Here is a 27139-nt window from a genome sequence, read left to right as displayed (position 1 = left end):
CAATGGCAATTTTTTTTTCATATCCCACTAAAATAATAGAGAAGCAAATTCCAAGCTAGAATGTGATAGCAGTAAGGAGGAACTGACTGCCAAGCTATGGGCTTGGCTGGATTTTGAAGCTTCCATCTATAAAAATTCAGGCAGTATGTGACTTAGAATGTAACAGGCCAGACCTGGGGTGTAGTATGAACTACAAAGAGGTGACCTGAGTAGATAGATTGGCTGGTTGTGTTTCTCCCTGGCACTGTTCTGGGTATCTTCTTCAGGGCTTTGTGTTTCCTGTCTCTTTTTTTTTCCTGTCCCAGTTCCCCACACTACTCTCCCTACCTCCTCAAAAATTAACTCAATTTTCATCTTAACTGGTCCTGGGTATAAAACTGAGATCTATTTGACATTATTATTTGTACTTTTTTCAATAAAGTTTTAAGTTCTTTAGCTTAACAAGCAAATTATTCTATTGCTCAACAGCCTTTTAAAAATTATCAGGAAACAAAATTAGAAGAAGGATGATTTTTATTTTCTTGTGGCTTGTGCTTAGCTCTCTCCTCCCCCTATATATCAGCAACCCTTGATGAAGAAAGATTTCTTAGGCTCTTATTTAACTAAAAGAACAGAACCAGCTAAACATATCCAAAGGTTGATCTCTCCTCTCTAACTTCTTCTTTAGTTAAAATGAATAAAACCATATGTCTATATATGTATTAAAATAAGCTCAGAATAATGTATTTAATTTTTTGCTTAAAACTTTATGAAAGCTTCAACCATCTCCATCCAATAATATCCAAACAACAGCTTAAAAGCTGCTTTGATAGAAAATTAGACCTCTATTACAATATAGACCTCTATTATAATTCCTGTATCAGGGGACAAGGATAACATTCACATTTTAAGGTTACTTCTTAGAGTGAAAAAAGATCTATTTGAGCACTAGTTGTAGAATTTGATCTGTAGTATAGTTAAGCAAATGGCAATAAGTAAACTGGTAAACTAAAGAACTTTACAGTAAGCGTTTCACATATAAGATGAAGCTTGATCTTTAGTCATAAACCAGCAACCTGTTCTGCACAGATAAGGGTGCAATGAACAATTGATCAAAGTAACTAGACAATTGCTTCCAATAGACAGTTACATTAAATAATTCGGACCTAATCTTCTTTTCTCTACTGTTTGGAGCTGTTTTTCCTCCTCAAAACTTTTCTAGACACTTTGACTCAATTTTGCACTTCATTTTACCTTTAAAGACATTACCTTGAAGAATAATTTTTATTATTTTTTCTATTGCCAAAGCCTAAGGTTTTTCTGATTTCTGAAACAGAACACTTTTTTCCAAAAAATGAGTATAATAAAAGAATTTTTGTCATTTACAATGTGAAAATATGATTTATATTGCACAAAAACTCAAAGCATTTTAGTACAATTTTGGTTTTAATTTTTTTTTTTTGGTATGATTTGGCAAAATACAAAGGCCATGGGTCTTATATCTAAGAAGAAAGGTGCTCTGCACATTTGTTCACAGTAATTTTGTTCCATTCTCTTTCTTAGCTGTTCTCTTTTTCCTGTTTAAAATATAATGTGTTGCAACTATAGTTAGACAAATAAATCCTATTAAACCCATTGCTGTTAAAACTCCTTTCATTGTTTGAGAATCTCTGGCAAGTACAGGAGCAGAATTCTGGGAAATAAACAGAGTGATCTGGACAATGTTAGAAACAGCAGACTCTAAACAGCCTCTATCCATTGCTCGTATTGCCACATAAATTCTGTGACTTCCTTGTGTCTCTCCATCAAATTGATCTTCAGGCTCATTTGTGACAAGCTTTGGTAAGAATGTAAATACCTCCTTGGTGCCAGCTTTCTGAGGATTTAGCTTTGATGTATTCACTAAAATGGCATTGTTAAAGTCATCTTGAATATTCTGTAGACTTTTACTCATCCTTATTTCATAGCTTGTAGCTGAAAGTAAAAATATATAAATAGGAAAGTGAAGTCAACTTAAGTTTTCTAGTTTATTAGAAATGACTAATGAGAACAGCAACAAATAAATCAAAATAACTAAGATAAACAAAACAAGAAATGTGCATGTGAGTAAAACTTTAAAATACTATATAAGGACTCAAATTAAAGCCTAAACAGGAAGTAAGAATTAATAATGTTCCTTGAACAGCAAAATTCAAGATAATAAATCTTACCCCCTCCCCAGGTTATTTAGTAAACCTTATGTGATTCTATTAAAAATGCTTCTAGTAACTGTTTTAACTAGTCAAGACTATTGCAAATTTCTTATGTAAAATAATCAAGGATGGCCATATAAAGACTAAAAATGCAATGCTTAAAGACTAACTCTATTAGATATAAAAAAAAAAAATCATAATACCTCAACAATTAAAACACTATGGTACTGGTTGGTGAATAGACATGTCCAAAATATAGGCTGAAATACATCTAGGAATTTAATCCACCCCCCCCCCCCAAAAAAACCCAATGCCGTCAAGTCAGCTCCGACTCATAGCAAAATTTAGTATATGATAAATGTTGAATTCAAGTTAATGGGGGAAAATATAAATTTCTTATTAAATCATGCTGTGACAATTGGGAATTGGATCCATACCTTAAAACTTCTACCAGGATAAAGCCAAAGTGATCAAAAGTTAGATGTAAATTTAAAAAAACCCAGATGTAAATTAAGAAAGTATTAAATAGAAAACAATGGATGAATTCCAGCATAATCTTGAAGTGGGGAAGGCCCTTCTAAGTATGACTCAAAATCCAAAAGTAATAAAACAAAAAATTAATAAATTTGGATACGTAAAATGAAAAACTGCACAGGGGATCCTTCTATTCAAAGTACAAACATAAAAGCTAATATGGAAAAAGTAATTACAACTCATTTCAAAGGGAAATTTTAGTTCTAGTAATGGCAGGGTGGATTCTATCGGACTAACCATCTAGCAAATAGCAGTTATTAAGCTTGGGGAAAAAAAAAGGATTGAAGACCCTAGATTCAGGTAAAAATCAGGCAGAAACCAGGAGTGATTCATGTCTTTACAGTTTTTTCCCTGTTGGCACTTCCCACTCCAGTATAGGCAGCTAGCAACAGAAGACCATCATCTAACTGGTTTGAGAAGCCAGGGACTGAGCTTGGGATTGCCAGAGTAGTTGGAAATTGAGGGGAAAATCCCAGAAAGGTGGAGGTAAGAGAGGGAGAGGCCAAAATTTGCATATTAACTTCTCTAAAATCATTGGAAGACCTCTGAACTATGCATGTGTGGGTGAAATATCAAGCTGCTCAGGGGAAAAATAAAAGCTAGAATGCTGAACAGGTGAGCAGAGTTTTACGTAAATGCCCAGCATAGTGGAGACACAGTTTGGAATGTGAGACTGGCCAAGTTAGAGGAATGTGGTAAACACTTTGAGATTTCCATTGAAACCCTAGAAGGGCTATATCTTAGAAATAAATACTGTGTTACAGAATTAAGGGATATACCCTGGGATTAAGAGCAAAACTGAAATAGACAAGTCCTAAACAAGAGTAAAACCAAGTCTCCTCAAGTTCAAGATGATCCATCAATAATTTGTCAATGAGAGAAATTTCAAAACTCTTCAGAAGATAACAGAATCCAGAGTCTCTGCAATTTACCATCACAATGTCCAGTATAAAATAAAAAATTACTAGACATGAAAAGAAACAGAAAACATGATTACAGTTATGAGAAATATCAGTAAAAAACAGAATCACAAATAATCGAGATTTGGAATTAACAGATAAGGACTTTGAAAAACTATGATGGATATATTAAAAATCTACAGATAAATATGGATATAATGAATAAAGTGATGGTAAATTTGAAGAGAGATATGGCAACTTTAAAAAAGAAGCAAATGAAAATCTTAGAATTGAAAAATATATTGTCTGAAATTGTAAAAGTTTATTGGAGAGGATTAACATATAATTGGATACTACAAGAAACAGGATTAGTGAACTTGAAGACAGGTCAATAAAAATCATTCAAGCTGAAGCATTAAAAAAAAAGATATAAAAATGGAACAGAACCTTAATGATTTTTGAGACAGTATTAAATGGTGATATAGATAGATATGGATATGGATATAGATATATAATTTTTTTCCAGGAAGGAAAAGAGAATAAAGCATAAATTTTTTAAAGATACATTGATTGAAAAATTCCAAAATCATCACAAAGAATAATGTCCATATCCAGGAAGCTCAGCAAGCTCCCCAAAACAATAAGTATAAGGAAAACCACACTATTGAGGCACATCATAAATCCAAAGATAAAACCAAATATAAAGAAAAACAATTTAAAGGAGCCAGAGGAAAAAAGAAACTTCATACTCAGGAAACAATAATAGCTGACTTCTCATCAGAAAAAAATGAAGACCAGATGACAATACAATAGTATCTTTGAAATGCTGAAAAAAAATTCTGTTGACCTAGAATTCTATATCTAGGGAAAATAACTTTCAAAAATTAAGGTGAAATAAAGACATTTTATGATGAGAGAATTTCTCCCAAAAGATCCTCAACTACCAGGGAATTGATACTAGATCAAAATTCAGATCTACAGGAAGGAAGGAAGAAAACTAGAAATGGTGACTGTGGGTACCTTAGAAAGATATTTTTTTCTCTTCTTAAAATTTTCTTAAAAGACGATTGTTCAAAGCAAAGATTTTATTTTGATTTTCTTCATATTGCCTCGATTTTTAAATCATATGAACATATTATTTATTTTTGAAAATATTACCAATTCAAAAATAATAACTGCTAGATTTAAAAAAGTTGTCTATAGTATTACCTGCTCTAATAATATAATTATTATGTTAAATGACTAAAACTAATATAATAATGAACAGAGAAAATTCAAAGTATTAATTTTTGTCAACCTTAGGACACTAAGTTCTAATAAAAATGAAAATATTCTGATGACTATGTTTTGAACAGTTTCCAAATCTATAATCAGTTTCAATAGTAATTTCTATTTCTGAGTAGTAGAGTAAAGCATCTCTGGAGAAGGCTTCCAAAGCAAAATATAACCTTTATGCTTGAAATTACCAGTCAATCAATTTTCTTTGAGTAATACCATTTGGAGTTTTTACTGGCAACAAAAGAAGTGCTGATGGCACAGTGGTTAAAGTGTTGGATTGCTAACCTAAAGGTTGGAGATTTAAAACCCTGATGGTGTAGGGGTTAAGTGCTACAGCTGCCAAATGAAAAGTCAGCAGTTCAAATCCACCAGGAGCTCCTTGACAACTCTACAGGGCAGTTCAACTCGTCCTATTGGGTCTCTGTGAGTCAAAATCGACTCGACAGCAATGGGTTTGGTTTTGGTTTTGGTTCTGGGTTTTTAGTGGTTCTGTGGGAGAAAGATGTGGCACTGTGCTTCCATAAAGATTTACAGTCTTGGAAACCCTATGCGGTCGCGATTAGTCGGAATCGACTTGGCAGCAGTGGGTTTTTCAGTTTATTGCTACAAGTTGATGTCAGAGTAGACTTACTGTTCTGTATATGGCTAATTGGTCAGTTTTCCTGTTGCTGAGTCATTAAATCAGTCATGACTGAGTGCTCTCAGTAACTTAATATGGATCCAACCATTACCCCCACCGATGCCATGTCTTTTTGTGTTTTTAGTTGTTGACATTATAATAAATTTGATCTGTTTCAATCATCTTGGTCATCAGTGAGGTGGTATGAAGGTGTTAAGGTCTCTCCATTTCCTATATTAATGCTTTTATGATATCAATTCTAAAGCCCCCTTTTGTTGTATTTCTTGTTTTCAAACCATTTTTGTTGTCGTCGTGTGCCATCAAGCAAGTTCTTGATCATAGTGACTCTACTTGACAGAGCAGAACTGCCCCATAGGGTTTCCTAGGCTATAATCTTTATGGAAGCAAATTGCCAGTCCTTTTCCCCAGTGGCTAGCAGCCTAGTGCTTAACTATTGAGCCACCAGGGCTCCTTTGAAGGCATTAATGACCACTAATACTACAAACTCACTTTCTTTCTACTCTTTTGATAAACCCCAGTGCCTTTGAGTCGATTCCGACTCATAGTGACCCTATAGGACAGAGTAGAACCGCCCCATAGAGTTTCCAAGGAGCGTCTGGCGGATTCAAAACTGCTGGCCCTGTGGTTAGCAGCCGTGTCTTTTGATACAGTAGTATAATTAAAACTACTGGAGCTCTTAAAAGAAAACCTCCCACTAGTAATGGTAGTCTAAGCTTCTGTTTGTCTCTTTTAACACACTACCATGCTTCTAAGGCAGTAAGGAAAGAGGGAAAATACTAGATTGCAGGCACCACTCTTACTTTTGAACAGAGATGGAAGTCAGTATTGTTTGTGACTCCTTACTCTGAAGAAAAAGCTAGAAAATTCTCTAGCAACAGAAACCAGGAGCCTAGGAAACTTCCTAAGCACATTTTCTTGTCCCTCTCTGATTTTGTATGTGTCATTTCATTTTATCTTTACAAAACCTTATGAGGTAGATATTTTTAGTCCTATTTTACATATAAGGAAACTGAGGCTACTAAGTTTAAACATTCTGCCAAAGATCAAAGAGCTGAACCTAAAGCTAGAATAGGAACTACTTTTTTGTGACATCTAGATTACATGTTTCTACTACATGTAGGACATGTACATCCTACAGTTTGTTCCATCATTTCTAGTCTCCAACCTTTGAATTAGGAGAATATTTAATTCAGTGTGTAAAGTATTTTATTTCTCTCATCTCTGGCAAAAAGAGATAGATTGTGGTAAGAGAATTTGAGGGCAAAGCTACAGTATTAACTACTTCCCAGCAGCACAGAATTGTTTGTAATCGAGAGATCTTCTGGTGAGTTTAGTGAATGGACTCCAAATTAAAACAAAGAAAGATGATCCAAGTTGGAAGTGAGACGGCAAAGACCCAAGGTGGCCATTTTTTTACTGATATTGACAGAAATCAATTCTCTATGGAGAAGGTTGGTTCCTACAGAAATCTCAATCAGAGGCATCAGGAAATAAACCATTTAATGTGTAATCAATGTTAACTATGTTCTCATGATGGTGAAGTTAAAAACGTTAGTCTCTGAGAAAGGTTATTTTGTTGAGTTGCTATGAGGATGAAGAGTTGATACAGATGTAAGCCTAAAGGTTAGCATAGGCCTTACAAAGAGAAAGTAGGAAAAGGCATTTCATCAATGTCCACCCAAACAAAGGTAAGAATGCCCTGAATCAGGGAAATCGTTACAGCCTCCCTAACAAAAACGATTACCAGAAGTGAGAAAGGGAAATGCACTGAGTCTTCTGTGACATATGGGAAATATTTCTCAAAACTTGACTTTTAAATCCATTAATAAATACATACTATCCAATTTTCAGTTGGTTGAACAGAATAAGGGGATACTGTGTGGTTTAAAGTCAGGAAAGGTGTGAGTCAGGGTTGTATCCTTTCACCATATTTATTCAATTTATATGCTGAGCAAATAATCTGAGAAGCTGGATTATATGAAGAAGAATGAGGCATCAGGATTAGAGGAAGACTCATTAACAACCTTTGATATGCAGATGACACAACCTTGCTTGCTGAAAGTGAAAAGGAATTGAAGCACTTACTGATGAAGATCAAAGATGACAGCCTTCAGTATGGATTATACCTCAATGTAAAGAAAACAAAATCCTCACAACTGGACCAATAAGCAAGATCATGGTAAATGGAGGAAAGATTAAAGTTGTCAAGAATTTCATTTTACTTGGATCTACAATCAACACCCATGGAAGCAGCAATCAAGAAATCAAATGATGCATTGGGCAAATCTGCTGCAAAGACCTCTTTAAAGTGTTAAAAAGCAAAGATGTCACTTTAAGGACTAAGGTGCCCCTGACCCAAGCCATGGTGTTTTCAATTGCCTTATAAGCATTTGAAAGCTGGGCAGTGAATAAGGAAGAGGGAAGAATTGATGCCTTTAATTATGGTGTTGGCAAAGAATATTGAATATACCACAGACTGCCAGAAGAAGGAACAAATCTGCATTTGAAGTACAGCCAGAATACTCTTTGGAATAAAAGATGGTGAGACTTTGTCTCACATGTTTTGGACATGTTATCAGGAGGAACCAGTCCCTGGAGAAGGACATCATGCTTGGTAAAGTAGAGGGTCAGCAAAAAAAGAGGAAGACCCTCAGTGAGATGGATTGACACAGTGGCTGTAACAATGGGCTCAAGCATAACAACGATCATGAGGATGGCGGGGAGCATTTCGTCTGTTGTACATAGGGTCACTATGAGTCGGAATCAGCTCGACGGCACCTAACAACAACATACGATTTCCAGAAAAATTAATCACCTCTGGTGTTTGGAACTATATGCTCTGTAATATAGAACCTGTTTCTGCTGAATAAATCACTGACACATGTAGTGTTTATGTTTCCAGTCAAGGTTTCTGTGTGGTTGGTGTCAGTCAGTTTACCTGGGCCTCTTCATCCTGAAGGAACCGACATGCTCTCATTCCTGGATTACAGGATTTAAGACCATATCAGCAACTCAAAGCTTTCCATTGCAGCATTCTCAGCTCTAAGTCTTAAAGCTATTGTTACCCAACTAATCCCCTAGCATGGAAAACCTGGTGGTGTAGTGGTTAAGAGCTACAGCTGGTAACCAAAAGGTCGGCAGTTTGAATCCACCAGGCACTCCTTGGAAACCCTACAGGCCAGTTCTACTCTGTCTGATAGGGTCGCTATAAGTTGGAATCAACTTGATGGCATTGGATTTGTTTTTTGTTTTTTTAATTTTTTTAGCATAGTTATTAGGAGTTCCATCTCCTGGAAAACTAGATAATAAAACCAGCAAACTTACCCTGGCCCTGGTCAAAGTCTTCTCCAGGTGCTGTCCAAGATAGAATCACCTCATCTTCCAGTTTTACAGCCTCGAGGTCAATAATTTTGCATGGTGGGAACACATCAGGATAGGGACCAGCTGGAACTCCCAGCACTGAAAAGGAACCCCCCGAGCTTACTCGGCTGAAGCCCCACTTTTGCTCCTCCTCGTTCCTGCCCATTGATTTTCTTGGGGCATTCATCTGAATATTACCTGAAATGGCAAAGGAAAGAATAGCCAAAGCAACTATTAACAATCTCCTGAATAGCTTAGCTTGTTCTTGACAGATTATTGAGAGACTTTTAAAAACATTTTTTCTTTATTATCTTTAGAATTGTTGTGCTTATTTAATCATTCATTCATTCATTCATGTAGTCATTCAATAAATATTTATTGAGGTCATATGCTGTGCTAGAAATCATGGGTAAAACAGAACCCTGCCCTTATGGAATTTATAATCATATTGTGATAAGTATAAAAAGGTAAAAAGGCAAGGTGCTATAAAAGAAAATGACATGGGTATATGATTTAGAGTGTTATCAAGGCTGGTCTTTCCAGTAACATTTAAAGGTTTCGTAAAGGGTGAGTAGGAGTCAGCCAGGTAAACAGTAGGGTTAAGATATCTCAGGCAGAGAACAGCTGTGTAAAAACCCTGATGTGTAGAAGACTTTGCAAATTAGAAAAACTAACTAAGGAAGAGAGCAGTTTAAAATGAGACAGGAGAGAGAAGTTCATGCAGGACTTTGTGGGCCATTGCAGTGGTTTTAGATTTTAATTGTACATGCTATGGGGAAGCAGAAGGATGACATGATCATATATGCTTTCTAAAAAGGTCATTCTGGCTGCTTGGTGAAGAACGGATTAAAGCACAGCAAGCAACAAGGTGACTTAGCCATTAGCCATTACAAGCGTCCAGACAAGAGAAGATGGCAGCTTGAATTGGGTAATAGTGGAGAGGTGAAACAAGAACCAAGCAGTCTGAGATATATTTTGGAGGTAAAATCTGTAAAAGCGTGTGATAGATTTGGATGTGGAACAGTAAAGGAGAGAAAGTTAATAAGAAAGAAAGAACTCCCAGGTTTTAAAAATGAGCAATCTGGAGGAGAAGCAGGCTGAGGGTAAGGAAACCAAAAATGTAAGTTACAAATTTTGAGATTCCTGTAAAACATCTAAATGAACATGTCAAAGAGCCAATTAGATATGAGTTTTAAGCTCAAAAATGTTTTAGCTAGATTTAATCATTTTGAAGTTATGAATTTGGAAGTTCTGGGCACATAAAAAACCTACTGCTGTCAAGTTGATGCCAACTCATAGCAATCCTATAACTCCAAGGCTGTGAATTTCTAAGGAAGCAGACTGCCCCATCTTTCTCCCACTGAGTGGCTGGTGGGTTCAAACCGCTGACCACTTAACTACTACACCACCAGAACTTCGTTATGGACATATAGATGATATTAAAACCAACATTGATAAGACTACCTAATAGTAATTATTTTACCAATAATGATAAATAGCATCTATTGAGTGCTTGCTACTTGCACTTAGTGCCTTTCGTGTATCAATGTGTTTAATCTTCCCAGCAATGCTATGAAGAGGGTACAATTATGACATCAATTTTACAGATGATGAAAAGGAAGCACACAAAAGCTAAGTAACTTGCCCAAGTTCCCACAGCTAGTAAGTAGAGGAGCTGGGTTTCTGACCCAGGCAGTGTGGCTCCAGACAGTAAGCAGAATGAAAAGGTTAGGATGAGCTCTGAGAACTGCCAACATTTAGAGGCGTGGTAGAGGAGGAGGTGGTGGAATAAGAGTCTGGCAAAAAATTTTCCAGAGAATAAGAGGCAATCAAGAGAGTGGGACACCATGGAAACAAGGAAATGACAAAGGAGGGAGGAATCAGTTGTGTTGAGTACTGCTTAGGTCAAGTAAAATGAGGATTAAACATGTCCTTTAGATTTATCAACAGGGTGGTCATTGGTAACTGCAGTGACAGATATTTCAGTGGAGTGATGTGGGTGGAAGTCAGACTGCAGTGGTCTGAGGAGGAAACTGGAGGTGAGAGAGTACAGTGAACAAGTTTAGTTTAATTTCAAGCAACTGGGCTCTTATAGGTAACAGAAAGGTAGACAGTAGCTGGAGGAGAAACAATTTTTTTTTTTTTTTTAAATATGGGAGGTAATAAAACATATTTGAATGCTGCTCAGAAGGCTGCCCTATAGCAGGAACATGCAAGGGAGATCTCTGGAGGCCCCTGGATGAGAGGCTGGGATGGGATCCAGAACAGATCCAGTGGAGATGTCTTAGGGAAGGAGAGGGAAAGTGTAGATGTGCCTGTGTCTGGACATTTGATGGTATGAAAATAGAACAGTGCCCGTTTTTCAATGAAGAGTTCACTCACCTGTAAATGAGCTGATAAAGTGAATGTTATGTTTACCGGTGAAACCTAACTTTCTCTTTTCCATGTTATTAAGGGCCTATATGAAGTATACTGATTAAAGCAAGTTGAACATTACTTCTCTTATTCCACAGTACATTACTGATATTTGCATTCTTTAAATCCATGGGGGTCTTGAAAGATATTCAAACTAGTCCAATAGTCTAAAAGCTCCTTGATAAGAATCAGGTTGTATTCTACTTGATATACCAAGTTCTTAGCACTATGCCTGTCACCTAGTTGGTGTTCGATATATAAATGAAAGAATACCTATTTAGAAATTAACATCTAGATACAAAATCACATCTGCAATAAAACCATGTTACTGTGCAAACTGATTTGCATTGGTTTTGAAGTAATTCAAATTATTTTAAATAGAGGAGAGAGTAAATTGTATTCTAGACAACGTTAAAGAGATTGAGAGATACAAATCCACCGTAGCATATTGAGTATTTTCTAGTGACAAATATCTCCTAGTGAAAAATAAAAAGCATAGAACAAAAACTGTAGATGCATGTTATAAAGGAATCGTCTAAATGATTCATTTTAGCTGTTAAAATAGATGACAAGTCATAAGGAATCTGCCATTTTGGAAATATTTAGACTGTTTTTAAAGACTACAATATGATATATTTCTGTTGGTCTGTTACACCTTAACCGCTACTTCCAGTGCAGAACTATAATGATTTTGTTTTTTTTTAAAAAAAGTCTGTCTTGTATTCATTTGGTGCTTCTTTCTTGAAGGAAGACAGAACATCTTTAGGAATCACTAAATTGTCTGTAACATCCAAACTCATATTGATTCAGGAAATCATTTCTCATATGTGGACTGTTTGGGCTGTTTGCTTCCTTCTTTCAACTGCAAACTTCCTGCCTCATTCTCTTGCCTAAATGTCTCTCTATAGAGGAAATGCAGGGGGGCAGGAACTGAGAAAGCTCGATAAAAAGTCTCTAACACTAGGTTAATAAGTTAGTAATTCTGATGAAACAGTCACAAGAAAGAGGCCAAAATAATGACTAAAGTAGAAGGGTGGAGATACTGTGTGACAATTATCTATCGGCTGCTAACCGAAAGGTCAGCAGTTCTAATCCACCAGCCCCTCCTTAGAAACCCTATGGGAGCAGTTCTACTCTGACCTATAGGGTCGCTGTGAGTCGGAATCCATTTGATGGCAACAGGTTTGTTTTTTTGGTTTTCTGATATTCACTAGCATGAATCATTTAGAACTGAAGAGATATTCAACAAATTAGGTATTGAGTATAAAAGAGTTTGAAATTTTCTCTCTTTTTCTTTTTATTGTACCAAACCCAAACCAAACCCATACTATCGAGTCGATCCTGACTCATAGCGACACTATAGGGCAGAGTAGAACTGCCCCACAGCATTTCCAAAGAGCGCCTGGTGGATTCGAACTGCCGACCTTTTGGTTAGCAGCCGTTCCTCTTACCCACTGCTCCACCAGGGTTTCCTTCTAGTACACACACACCAGAAACATAAAACGATGTCATTTAAATAGCAGTGCCAATGATTCTTACCATTTGCTATGTAACCTGGTACATACATAGCATGACTTCCTGAAATAGAGTGGGCTAGGGCGCTTATGCTGGGAGACCGATGGACGTGCACTTTCAAGTTGTATCTACCATTTACCGCAAAGGAGAAAAAATACCTTGAGTAAATTCCATCATTTTTTATAACATCCGCACCTGTATATATAAAAAAAAATCAATATTAACACTTGTCATCGCAGTTGATTACTGGTATTTAATTAAGCCATTAAGATTTGTTCCCCTTTATTTTCCCCATTTTAGAATATATTTGTTGTTGTTAGGTGCCGTGGAGTCAGTTCCTACTCCTAGCGACCCTATGCACAACAGAACGAAACACTGCCCGGTCCTCAGCCATCCTTACAATCGTTTGGTATGCCTGAGCTCATTGTTGCAGCCACTGTGTCAATCCACCTCACAGAGGGTCTTCCTCTTTTCCGCTGACCCTGTACTTTGCCAAGCATGATGTCCTTCTCTAGGCACTGATCTCTCCTGACAACATGTCCAAAGTATGTAAGATGCAGTCTCACCATCCTTGCTTCTAAGGAGCATTCTGATTGTACTTCTTCCAAGACAGATTTGTTCGTTCTTTTGGCAGTCCATGATATATTCAATATTCTTCATATACTATAACCATCAAATTCCTTTTGATACTATCAGGCGATTAAAAATCTAATGACTCCATAATTTCTCCCTGGGATTCCTTAAACTCTGAAAAATTATCTTCTAAAGGTGAATGAGTTGTACCTGCTTCAGTGCTAATATGGAAATCCTGGTAGTGTACTGGTTAAGTGCTACTGCTACTAACGAACAGGTTGGCAGTTCAAATCCCCAGGCGCTCCTTGGAAACTCTATGGGGCAGTTCTACTCTGTCCTATAAGGTCGCTATGAGTCAGAAGCAACTCGATGGTGGTGGGTTCGGTGCTAATACAACTCAATAATCACCTTTCAAGTTCTTAGTCGTATTATTGAAATTAATATTTTCTAGTTTCTCAGAGAAACTAATCACACTCTGAAGCTTGCTTATGATCACAGACTCTTTTAAGATAACAGAGATTCTGTGCCCAGAAAATACACATATATGCACATATACACATTTTCATACAATTTTAAGGAGTTTATAATGCTGTGAAGCCGTCTGGTAAATAACTCTGCTGGAAAAAAAAAAAACTTTGATATTTGGTAAAATAGTGACATTATTTAATATCCTCATTAGAGGGAGCATAGAACTATTGCTGATTTGGAGTTTGACAGGCTTTGGCTCCATCCACTGTGCCTTGCCTTAGGAGGCATTCTGAAAGCTTGACTAGTGCTAGACTCCTTTCCTTTGTTTTGACCCTTAGAGAGCAGTTCAGTTCCAAGCAAAGTCCATGACTGAATCTAGGGCAGCAGGGAAAGGTCCAGCCTTGCCCAAAAGCAGATCTCATTCACCATTGGGTGCAGGTGGTCAGGCTGAGCAAGCAGCTTGTCCTCCTAACCTAGAGGTCAATTCAGTTCTTGCACTGTACACCCAGCCCTATACCCTAGCATTGTATCATACCTAAAGTGCTCTAAACTCCCTGGCAGGGCTCCTTAATGTAAGAAAATCAAGACTCTAGTTAGTTAAAATTAAAGCTGCAGAGCTTTTCATTATCAGATAGGTTTTTTTTTTTTGTCTATTGTCTGTTTGAAAGAAATCAAATCTTGGCATTTAGTAGTTTAATGATTAATATGAAGGTCTGTTTTTGTGGAGAAATGACAAAGGAAATTTTCAAAATCATGAAAGATTTTCATGCCACAGTCAACTTATTGCCACCGTTTTTAATCACTGAGCCAGAAAGAAGTGGAAAAGATCATTGGTTTGGGAGTCAGGAGATTTGGTTTTAAGCCACTTACTAGCTATGACAGTTAATCTTTCAGAACCTCAGTTTTCTCATCTATAATATGAGGATAATAATTTATCTCACAAACAGTAATGACTATTTGAGACTGTGCATGAGAAAGTACATTTTAAATTGTGAAGTATTTGACCAGAATAAATTTTATTATTGTTCATTTATTTATTTAACAGATTAAATACTGCTTCCCTTATAAAAGTGCGTACTAGACAACTATGCACATGTGTTTAAGTATTGAAAAGAATTAAATTTATACTTTGATAGCTAAGCTATAATTTTTATCATTTCTTTCACTAGAGTATAAATTTAGACAGCAAATAAATGAAATGGTTCCAGGGAATAAATATAAAAGCCCTATGAGCTTAATCAGGTGACTCTCCAAAGAGGGTCAGCATCCGTTTTCCAGGTTATCGTTCAGGCTGGGGCAAGAAGGGAAAAACATTCTGCAAAGTGCATTTTTGGAGTGTATACAAAAATAAGAGGTACAGCCATAGACAAGCAATCAGAACATGAGAAGTTCGTTTGGTTCCATTCCAGTAGGCCTAAGAAAATGATTTCTCTGGCATCCCTTTGAGGTAGACTTGAACTAGATATTCTTTGAATGAACTTTGAATGGTCTTTGAAACAACGGGGCAGAAGAATGAATGTGGTTTTATTAGCAGATCAAACACTTGTGGCTGCCAACATAAATGTTAAGGTCTATCGTCACTCTGAGAATTCAGTTCAGGAAAAGAACAGAACTGGAAACATGGACCAACAAGGCATTCTTTGCTTTTAAAAGTTAAAACAGAAAGGGTCTAAGTGTTGGCCTGGCCTGTTCCTGTGCTCTCTGTAATGCATAAAGACGAGGCTCTGGACTCCGTATGTGCAGAACTAGTGCTTTGAAGTGGGGTTTTGTTTTGTTTTCCCAGTGGGGGAGAAATCTCTATCCTGATTCCACTAGGCTCACTTGCTTGCTCTTGTGACCAAATCGCACATCTGAAGGGCACTGTCTGGTGCTAGAGATGGGACCATGCCTTCTCATCAACCTAGCTACTTGGGCAAAGGGTAATTTCAGGTCATATTATGGGCCATAAGTTCAATTTCCAATTTTCTCTTCACAACCTGGTCCACAGGAATAAAAAGGGTTTACTGTCACTGCAGCTCCCTTTTTTGGGGTTCATTTGCTATTTTAATTATACAACCTGAATATGTCAGTCAATAGTAGACCTGGTGAATGTTAAAGGAATACTGACATGTCACGAGGACATATAAGCCTATTCCTGGGTGACCTCACTAAGTGAGAGTGGGCAATGTCATGGTGTCCAGCTGCCCAAGTGGAAGCTAAGGCTGAGGTGCCAAGCGGCTCCCTCCCACCCTCCTCCTCTCACACAGCCACACTCTTAGGAGCCTAATATTAATACTGCAAAATGATAACATGACAACTTTGAGAACATGAAAAACAACCTGAAATTCCTTGTTACCTGCTCCATCATCAAACAGTTTCAGTGTAACAGGATCTCCAGTCTCTGGCTCAATCGTAGCAGTTACAGTGGCATTAAGAATGGGATAAAATCCCTTTCTGACATTTGCATAAATCATCACCGGATGAGGAAAATGGGTGCCTCCTCTTTCTACATAGGCCTCCACAGTGGCTGGGGGTACAGCTAAGCTGGAGGCCCGAGAGGTCACGGTCACTTTCAAGGCTTCAGGAGAATGGTGGGTATTGTTCAGTGTGTAAGTCCAGTCCCCAGGCTGCAAAACAAAGGCTCTTTGTTTTTTGAAGTATTAAGAAAAAAATCAACCTTAGTGTTTTTTGTTCTTGCTTTGTTGCTGTTGTATTTTTTGATACTATAAAAAGGTTCAGGGAAAATAATATTGATTAAGGAATAACTAAATTCAGTATTTACATGATTTTGAAAGCACAACCCACTTTGATTGTTAGGTAACTTTTTAGGGAATTATATCCTTGATTTATTTGGGATAAAGGGGTAGATCTTGATTTTCATTTTTAGAAGATAATGATAATAATGTCCAGTGCCAAAATACTATGCAAATAATAATCTGAGTTCCTTCACCCAAGAGGAGGTTCAATGTTTTTATTCCTTTTCTAAACTGAGAAAATAATATCAAATTAAGTGAATCATTATGATTTACGTGGATACCCTAGACCTAAAGGCAACACTATCCTTCCTTTCCTCTACTTCTTCTAAATTTTCCCTCTCTTCCCCTCCCCTTCCCTGGAATATTAAGCAACAAAAGCAAAACAAAACAAAAAAGCACATACGGTATTAGGAACCAAGAAAAGGGCACACGATTTTTAATAGGCCAGTATTCTACAATGTCTATGTTGAATAATTTTTATAAATATTGCAAAATACCACTCCTATTTAGACTGCCTAGGGAAACCTGCAAAAGAATATCTAAAAGAAAAAATTAAATCTATAATGTAACACACATTTGTTCTCTTGCTAAAGCTATACATGTATTCCTTTTTCCTCATCCCTGCTTTTGCCCCTTTTTAAACCCAAAAAGTAACAAGTGGAACATAATACAGCAGAAGGAAAAACTAAGAAAAGCAATGGATTAAGATGTGACTCAGTGAGGACAGTGAAAGCACCACCACTCCCTACCCAACTGCTTTTTCTTCTTTATCGGGACTCCTCTTCTTCGCCATGTTTTCAGTGAAGTAGTAATTTAAGGGATCAAGATAATCTGTCTATTACTTTTTGGTAATCATGACATTAGTAACAGTGAATAGTAGACTTCTCTTTGGATATAATGAGTGTTTTGATACAGGGAACCTAATCCAGACTATGGAGCCCTGGTGGCACAGTGGTTAAGAGTTCAAGCTGCTAACTAAAAGGTCTGCAGTTTGAAACCACCAGCTGCTCCTTGGAAACCCTATGGGGCAGTTCTACCCTGTCCCTGTCCTATAGGGTTGCTATGAGTCAGAATTGACTCGATGGCAATAGGTTTGGGCTTTTTTTTTTTGGCAACCCAGACTAAGGGGGCGGACAAAGGGAGCAAAAATTAGGTAGTGTTTCTGGCCCTTGCATACAGGCGTAAAAAGAGCATGATGAGTTTGAAGAAAAGTTCGCTAGGAATTTTTTTGTAATATAAAATCTATATCCTGCAGCCCCTAACATATACATCAGTGTAAGACACTGGGAATGTCAGGACAACTTACAACACAGAAATCCAAGCTCAGCCCTCACCTCAAGATTAAAACCCATTTAAATTCCAGAATAAGTAGGGTGGTGGTGAGGAGAGTTAAGAGATACGCTTGGGCAGAAGCCAGAACATGAAGGGCCTGGTATGTAATAGTAACAAGTTGGATTTTATTCTGCAGCCATCAAAGAGTTGAATAGGAGACAGGTTTGGTCAGATTTCTACTTCAGAAAGATCACTCTGATAGAAGTGAAGAATGCACGGGAGGGATACCAGCCTGGCTGTCAACAGCAATTGAAGGGGGAGGGGTGAGGAGGAGGATGAGAGGATGAATTCAGGCAGTGCAAGAGTGGATCTGGTCAATTCCATTTAGAAGCATTAGTGGTTCCCCTTTACCTTTAGGATTCAAGCCCCTACTTTGTTTACTGGTATACAAAGCCCTTACTGACCTGGCTCCTCTTTATCTTTCTGGCTTCATCACTACCCACTCCTTCCTTCCCAGACCTTACATGCTACTCTGTAGTTTGTTCAATATTCACACTACTTGCAGTTCTGTAAACAGACATGGTCCTTTTCTCTGAGTCTTTCCATGTGCTATTTCCTCTGCCCAGAACATCATTCATACTTTCTAGCCCCTTTATCCTCTGCATTCCCATTTTGAAGTCTTCATTTCCAGGAAGCTTTCTCCACCCGCAACTGCCCCTACTTGTGTGTCCCTTCTGCATGCTCTAATAATACACTGCGCTTATCATGACATTTTTATGTAAAGCACTCAGAAAAAGGTCCAGTGCATAAAAAGGTGCTCAAAAACATATGTGTTGCATGTATTCATACAGTAAATTCTAGGTAGATTTTTCCTAAGCATATAGACAAAAAAAAAAAAAATTCTTTTTTTTTTATATAGACAAATAACTCTCTGTGGAATTTGTAAAGAAAGGCGTAGGCTAGAAAAATTTATTTATTTGTACTTCATAAATACTGATTTCCACTGTTGAAGTGAGAAGGATTTGGTACTCATTGTTTAAAGTTTTAAACATACCTTGATTATTCCTTTTAAGTTTTTAACATTCACTAATGCACTCTTGTAAATTCAAAATTAAGTTTTGATATATTAAACATGATTTCCTTTACATAATGCCTTTAATTATGTGATTCAGTTGAAAGTCATATACTGACTAAATGTTGCCATTATGAGCAAGGTCACAACACCTACCTGAGCAGTCCCCGGTATCCAAAGACGAGCAGTCTGCAAAGCTAGATTGTTGGTAAAGTTATTTGTGTCGTATTTTCTTCCATTAGGATCAAATAATACAATGTCAGGGGGACCACTGGTCTGCCACATGACTAGAAAGATAGTGTCATTGCCCACACTGTTATCTACAGTCACAGTGTTTTTCAATTGATGATGAGGTTTAACAATTTCACCAGTACTTTCAAGCTGTTAAAGAAAATATGTATGTGAGTTTCTAGTATATGCATAATATTGCATTTTTGTGTTCTTTAGTTCTATGACAAATAAAAATGAATTCATAAAAGTAAAAATTATTTAGTCATTCACAATAAGCTCAGTGTGTGTGAGCATGTGTAAGTAACATGTATGGAGCATAAACATAGGTTTGACACTGAGCTAAGTGCTTTCCATATATTATCTAAATCTTTACAAAAACCCTCTGAGATAAGTACTGTTTTTATCCATATTTCACAGATGAGAAGCCTGAGGCCTAGAAAAGTAACTTGTTCAATGTCACAAGCAGAACTGGAATAAAACTTAGATGAGCTGACACCAGAGCCCCTGCATCTAATCATTGTCCATTCACAATGGACACATGTCTGTAACTTAGAAAATTACATTTATTAAATAAACACACAGTAATACTCTTCAATGTTGCTCGAAATTGGAAAGCATATGAAATTATATTGGTGGGTAATAGCAAAGACATTGTAAATTATTTGTCCAAATCAATTTACCAAGTGTTTGTGGATTGATGACTACTGGGCCACTTCTTGTGCTGGGCACCAGGCTGTTGAAGGGATCTGGTTGTGGTCTCCACCCTCAGTCTAATGCAGTTAATGACATACAAACAACTGGGGGGAGGTGGTGGTGTTTCAGAACATCAGATAGGCTATTTTGACCCCATATGAATGATATTTTATATTAAAATTTTTTACTTTTTTTACATTTGTTTTTGTGAGCATTGTTGGCATAGTGGTTAAGAGCTGCGGCTGCTAACCAAAAGGTCAGCAGTTAGAATTCACCAGCTGCTCCTTGGAAACCCTATGGGGCAGTTTTACTCTATCCTATAGAGCTGCTATGAGTTGGAATCGGCTTCACGGCAGTGGGATTTTTTTTTTAATCACAGGAAAGATTATTGAGAATAACCACCAGAAGAGCCAATTTTAATCTAATCAGTAGTACACACTGTCATCTATAATTCATATTTTCTCATTTATGATGATGAAATTGTGGTTATTGTGTTTGCTGTGTAAATATAATCTTTATGTTAAATGTTTTCTGATAATAATTTACTGACTTCATTGTTTACATTAAGCCATTATCTTGGTAGGTTCATTTACCATCTGTGAGGAAGCCATGGATGAAATTTTGTTCAAGACACTATTGAGTTATGTTCAAAATGTCTTTAAAGTACTTAAGGGAAAAAAAATTGTGCCTTTTAAAAATGGCTTGATTACAGGAAGCTTCTGTGAACAAAATCAAGTAAATTGTGGTAGATGAAGAGATACTTAGAAATTTTTAGAATTTAATGAAATAGCCAGTACTCATTATACAAGGGAGGAGCTTCAAAGAAGATGTTAAAGAAGCAAAAAAATGGATTCTTACTGATGAAAAGTTATTATGGAACTAAAACTAAATGCATGGTTTCTTACTTTTCTTTTGGACTTTATTCTCCACTCCCACCATTTTGAGTAAAGAAGATGAAGGAACCTCTGCTCATAGATCTTGAAAAACTGAGGTAGCAATTACAGAAAATGGCTCCTAGGTTTGAAAAATATCAAACCAGTTGCCATCAAGTCAACTCTTAATCATGGTGACTCCCTGTATGGCAGAATAGAACTGTGCCTCACAGGGTTTCCAATGGCTAATTCTTCAGAAGTAGTCACCAAGCCTTTCTTCTGAGGTCCCTCTGGATGGACTTGAACCTCCAATCTTTTGGTTAGCAGCCAAGCACATTAACTGTTCGCACAACCCAGGGACCACTGAGAAATACAGATATTAGGTAAAAATGAAGCCTGATTCTGCTAATAAGGAGCGCATTAAAAGCCTTTCACATGCTGCTACATATTCAAATGAGCTTAATGAAGCAGTCAGCACACTTTACCTACTTCCCTTGCTTTTCCTTATCCCACCCCCTGCCCATCTGTAGTTAGAACACTGAAGAAATTCTGACCTGAATACGTTGCTGAAAAATGTCTCCAGTTCCAGAGGAAATTCTACTGAAAGCATCAATCATGCTATTGGAGTTTAATTTATCTGGAACAAAGAACTTTAAACCTCCTGAAATACATGATTGGGATGTTAGCTGATAAAAATAAAGCATATAAAATAAAACGAAACAAAAATGTTAGGCCTTTTCCAACAACCTTTCTTTGTGTTAGAATATTAGTTTTGGGGGAGTAGGGGTTATACTTGACCTGCATTTCATGGCATCTTATACGACCATGTGGTAAGTGCCACAGGTGAGGTGGTTTGGTCTGTCCTGTTCATGGCTATAATGTCAGGGCCCAGAACTCTGCCTGGTACATAATAGGAACTCAATATATATTTATTGAGTAGTCTTATAACTAAGGTAAAATTCCTAGACCATCTAACTAGCCTAATTGCTATTATTTGCTTTCAGAAATAATTGAATAAAAGCCAACTGTGAATTCACAAATCAGCATACTCATTTTTATTGAATATAAGGAATATGGGATAAAATCATTTGTGCTTCATTTTGAACAAAAACTATATGTATGTCACAACACTGTATGTGTCCTTCCATGTAAGTTAGTTCATTTAATCTCAGACATATTTTTTAGCTTCATGATTATACCTGCTCAGGCTACTTTAACAAGAAATTATGAGAAATAGTATTTTCATTGCATGTATAAAATTAGCATCTTCTAGGGGAAAAGTCTAAAAATTCAGCAACATTTTAGTTTTGGGCAATGATTTTTGTTTTTATTTTAGAAAAATGTTTCTGTTTTTCAATTAAATCATCATATTTATACTTTGCATATTCACATTAAAAAGGAATGCTCTAAAAGATTCTATAGAAATTTATTTACCTGTAAGATGTGATAATTCCTCCAGGTTTTCAGCTGCAGATGAACCCAGGGCGATGGAATGGATGGTTGAGCCACTGCTGAACACAGTGAGTAAGCAATTGTCGACATTCCTGTCATCTCCACTGGTCACTAATATCATCACAGAGCCATATGCTCTTCCATTCAGTTTTTCAACCACCTGAACATACAGTATCAGTCATTTGGAAGTAAACGTAAGTCAAACTGTCTTAGTGAGAAGAATCCACTCTCATTCCAAACCTGCCACCTGTAGAGAACTCTTCTAAGTCCTCTGTAGCCCCCTGTACTCTACGCCCATCCCCACTCAGCCCTCACCTCATCCCATCACAGCACTGTCACTCTACATGCCACTGCCGGTTTGTTTGTGGGCAGAAACTCTTCCCATTATAATCACCATGATAATGCTCATAATTTAGAACAGTGTCTATCATAAAGGATATTGGATACATTGTTGTGTGAGATTTTTGCCTCTGAGGACCAGTAAGATCTAATACAGTGGCAGAATGCCTAGAGCTATTTTGGCAATTTCTAAAGCCATTTCTCAACATTGGCTACACATCAGAATCAGATGAGGCGCTTAAAAAAATTTCCAGCGGCCGGACCATTATCCCAGATCAAATAAGTCAGAATCTCTGGGGGTGAGACCCAGGCATCTGTATTTTTTTAATCCTCAGGTGATTTCAATGGGCAGCCAAAGTTGCGAGGCACTTGCCTATAAGCAGCAATAACTGCAGCTGATGTGTCTTGCTTGCTACCAGATGCTTGACACATGGCTACATTCCAAAAGCTGAATCCAGCCTTGTGCTGATTTCTGTAATTCCTGAAACATGCCACTGGCCTTAATTGTCTCTGATTTGCTTGAGGTCTATCATGCAAGTATGACTATAGACAGGAGCCAGACATGCTGATTTTAACTGGAAAATCCAAAAGAAACTATGGACACAGCTGGGACAGTCCCAGGATGGATAAAAAATAGCATCAAAAAGTGCCCAGATAACGTTAAAATCCTCCAGTCTTGGCCATTGTGTTCATTTATTTACTCATTCCTTCCATAAGCACATATTAAGCAATTGCATATTACATGCCGAAAGTGCTTTGCTAGTGTGGGCAGTACAGTGGTGAACAACACGTAGTTCCTGCCTTTAAAGATAACCCATCATCATGCTCCTATAGCTGAGGCTGATATGACCACACTGTAACAGATTGCCCTTAAGAAGGAGCAGGCTCAGATACAGAATGATGGAAAGAAAAGTGGGGTGATCCAAGGCCTGGGATGCTCTGCTGTACCTCAAATCCCTTCTTAAGCCCCGAACAGACACTAGTTTCTGCTTCTGCTGACACAGTGGTAGGCAGAAATGAAACCAGCAGCTTTCGATCATCATCGCTGTTGATTTGGTGCAGCTGGGCTCTGATCTCTCCTTTGCTATCAAAACTGGCAATACCCACAAAGGTATGAATTTCAACAATCTGCATCAAATAGAATTCTGCTGCTTGTTGCAGTCGAAGAAGCCTGTCAGCCTATGTCCCAAAAAGGAAAAAAGAAAGGTAACAACATTTGGTTGGTAGACAAAAAAAAAAAAAAATCATGACTAAATTACTCAATTAGCAAATATCTCTGCTAATTCTTTAGAGATATTGTAATTTCTTTAGTGCAAAGAGTGACATAATGCTAGAATATTGCTCAATTAATTGCAAGTTCAAAAATGCTTTCTTTTTTGGGGGTGGGGGATGAGGGTTTGGAACTTTGCTTCCAACAAGCTGTTCATAATTTACCACTCCCTAATTTTTTTTTTTTTTTTTTAACTCTGTCCTATAGTGTTGCTATGAGTTGGAATCGACTCGACAGCAATGAGTTTGGAAGCTCTGGTGGGGTAGTGGTTAAGTGCTACAGCTGCTAACCAAAAGGTCAGTAGTTCGAATCCACCTAACCACTCCTTGGAAACTCTATGTGGCAGTTCTACTCTGTCCTACAGAGCCACTATGAGTCAGAATCAATTCAACAGCAATGGTTTTTCTTTTTTTTTTAAGAACATAGATCTCCACATTTTCTGTACAACCCAGAATTCAAAGATTCATGGAACCAATTGAGGCTAGGTTTGTAACTGCTTCCTTTACAATTCAGTCTGGATAAGAGGACACGTTCCCAAGAGACCTTGTGGTAGAGAGGGGTGGCAGTCAGAGGATCCAGTATCTATCCTGGCACTACCCTGTTATCATGGTCATTTTAGGCTGGGTAATTCATCTGTAAAATGGGAATGATAGTATCTTACTTACCTATGATGCAATTGCTTTGTAAGGATCAATTGAAAAACCTCTATGAAAATACAGTAATGCAATGAAGCAGCGACAATTACCCAATAAGCAAAGTATACATGGGCTTAATTGTGCTTACTTACCAATCTCTTATGTATCACAGGTTAGTAAATAAACACAAACCCATGCATATCTTGCTTACTGTAAACCAGTGCATACCTGCTTAACTGATTAATCTGCCCCTGCAGACTAAATGAAGTACTAACCAAGTATAAAGTAGTATTAGCAAACAGGTTTGGGCAGGTGATGCTGCTAGGGTCACTTGTTTTGAAGGCTGTGGGACAAGAAAAAGGAGCAGCAAGATGCGCTTCAATGACCACCTGCTTAGGGATGACTGTGACCTCTATCTCGAACCCATACATCTCCCTTAAGTTAAGGACCTGTATTTCACACTGCTTAGGAGAATCGACTCGATGGCACTGGGTAGGAAACTTCACCAATTTAATGAGCCACCCACTGCTGTCAATTTAGGCATATAGCGACCTTATAGGGTTTCCAAGGCTGTAAATCTCTGCCTAAGAAGACTGCCACATCTTTTTCCCGCAGAGCCACTGGTAGTTTTGATCCACCCATTTTCAGTTAGCATTCGATTGCTTTAACTGCTGTGCCACCACGGCTCCTTTAATGAACCACAGGCGTCGCAAACTCTACATTTGGAATTATTGTTTCCTTTCTCAAATATTGCTTCTCTTACCATGCTGGGAGGGAAATTGGTAGTGTGGATAAAATAAGGTCTTTGACTCCTGCCTCCACCCTTTGCTAATTGTGTGACCATAGAAAATTACTTTTATTTTTAGCCTAAGTTTCCTTATCTGCAAAATGGACACTTAGCAAACACTCAGTAAATAGTAGCTATTGCCATGATAATGGTCATCAAATCCTCATACCCAGCCGTCACCTCTACTCCAACTTAAATAGAAACCTGAGATTTTTACTCCTCCATTCTTACCAGCCCCCATTTCCTTGAATAAACCTGAAAAAATCCAAACCTGTTGCCATTGAGTCAATTCCAACTCATAGCGACCCTAAAGGACAGAATAGAACTGCCCTGTAGAGTTCCCAAGGAGTGCCTGGTGGGTCTGAACCGCAGACCTTTTCGTTAACAGCTGTAGCACTTAACCACTACACCACCAGGGTTTCTTTTCCTTGCGTCTATTCAATTTAACGTCTTAAATTTCTCTCAGATCCGTAGCATCTCTCCATCCTATCTGCCACTCCCTCAGATCCACCCAGTATTAATTATAGCCATACCATTAGATGCAATTTCCCCTGAACAATTCCTTCTAATCTGTCCTCTTGGCCACTGCACATGCTCCCTGGAATGTCATCCCTTCTTCTCTGACCTCACCTCACCCAACCCAGTAATTACCTACTACTTCCTTCAATATTCAGCTCAGAGTTCACCCTCTCAGTGAAATCTTTTTTGCTGACTCCTTTCTATAGGACTAGGTGCTGCCACAGCAACTCACACATCCATGGAGCCTTTGTCACATAGCATCATGAGTATTGTGAGCATGTTCTGTTGTACATAGGTTCACTATGAGTTGGAACGAACTATGGCACCTAACAACAACAACATTGTGAGTATTTACTCACATATTCATGTTGTATTGCGCTGTTAGCTTTTCAAAGCAAAGCCCGTATTCTACAGTCATCTCTGTATCTCCCAGGCCAGCACAGTGTAGGCACCTGATAAATGAGCGAATGGCATTGTAGGTCAATGGCAGTATTGACAGGGAAAGGGAAGAGAGTTTATTATTTTGGGCTAATTTCTCTTCTATCCCTTCCAGGTCTTCTCTCAAGTTCAACTATCTTTCTCTTTAGCTCCACTCGTTCTTACCTAACAGAGGCAGATACATACCATACCATACCCAGTGCCGTCGAGTCGATTCCAACTCATAGCGACCCTATAGGACAGAGTAGAACTGCCCCATAGAGTTTCCAAGGAGCACCTGGTGGATTCGAACTGCTGACCCTTTGGCTAGCAGCCATAGCACTTAACCACTAAGCCACCAGGGTTTCCAGAGGCAGATAGACAATCTAAATTACCCTGAGACCATATTTGAGAAAACCATGCCCTAATCAACTGCAGGTAGGCAAAATGACAAAATTTTTCAGATCCTAATTTTATTAGCACGGTTCCTAATATTTCAGAGACAAACAAAAAAGGAAAATCTTCCAGGGAGTACAAGAAGATAGCTTCTTCCCTTGAACAAAATATAATAGAACAATAGCTATCACCTATTATTTATTATGTGCCCTAAACTTCTTAATCATTATCTCATTTATTCCTCCTCAATAATTCTATGAAGTAGACAGTGGCATACCGGTAAATGTTTAATGACTGGATCCTTGGGAGGGTGGGGTGGGGTGGGGTGGGGAGAAGGGGTGAGGTGGAGGAGAGAATGCTCTGATTTGTAGCAATTGTGTGGGATAAATACTCCCACCATGGGTGATTTCAGTGAGACTACCAATGTGACTTCGCTGAATGGAGCTGGGAAGAGATGTGCTGTGGCACCCACTATATGGTATTTTCACCATACAGATACTATAGACTGGAAAAAACCTCAAAAGCATAGATTAGCAGCTAGCAAACATTTTCTGTAAGGGGCCAGAGAGCAAATATTTTAGGCTTTGTAGGCCAGA

At 37.8% G+C, this 27139-nt stretch overlaps 1 protein-coding gene across 1 annotated transcript in view; it reads right to left on the bottom strand.

Moving 5' to 3' along the window:
* Positions 1 to 1510: 1510 nt before the first annotated feature.
* CLCA2 (chloride channel accessory 2) overlaps positions 1511 to 27139 on the bottom strand; it is a 39808-nt gene continuing 14179 nt past the window's right edge. The window contains exons 7-14 of the mRNA XM_049875981.1: positions 23468 to 23698; positions 22163 to 22340; positions 21283 to 21389; positions 19089 to 19313; positions 16189 to 16459; positions 12837 to 13007; positions 8847 to 9080; positions 1511 to 1953 (exon numbers count right to left, since the gene is read on the bottom strand). Coding sequence (XP_049731938.1) covers positions 1511 to 1953; positions 8847 to 9080; positions 12837 to 13007; positions 16189 to 16459; positions 19089 to 19313; positions 21283 to 21389; positions 22163 to 22340; positions 23468 to 23698 — 1860 coding nt within the window. The remainder of the gene's footprint in view (positions 1954 to 8846; positions 9081 to 12836; positions 13008 to 16188; positions 16460 to 19088; positions 19314 to 21282; positions 21390 to 22162; positions 22341 to 23467; positions 23699 to 27139) is intronic.

This window comes from Elephas maximus, chromosome 3 (genome assembly GCF_024166365.1).
Source record: "Elephas maximus indicus isolate mEleMax1 chromosome 3, mEleMax1 primary haplotype, whole genome shotgun sequence".
NCBI lineage: Eukaryota > Metazoa > Chordata > Mammalia > Proboscidea > Elephantidae > Elephas > Elephas maximus.
The sequence above is the reverse complement of the archived record's forward strand: the minus strand, read 5'-3'. Positions and strand labels throughout refer to the sequence as shown.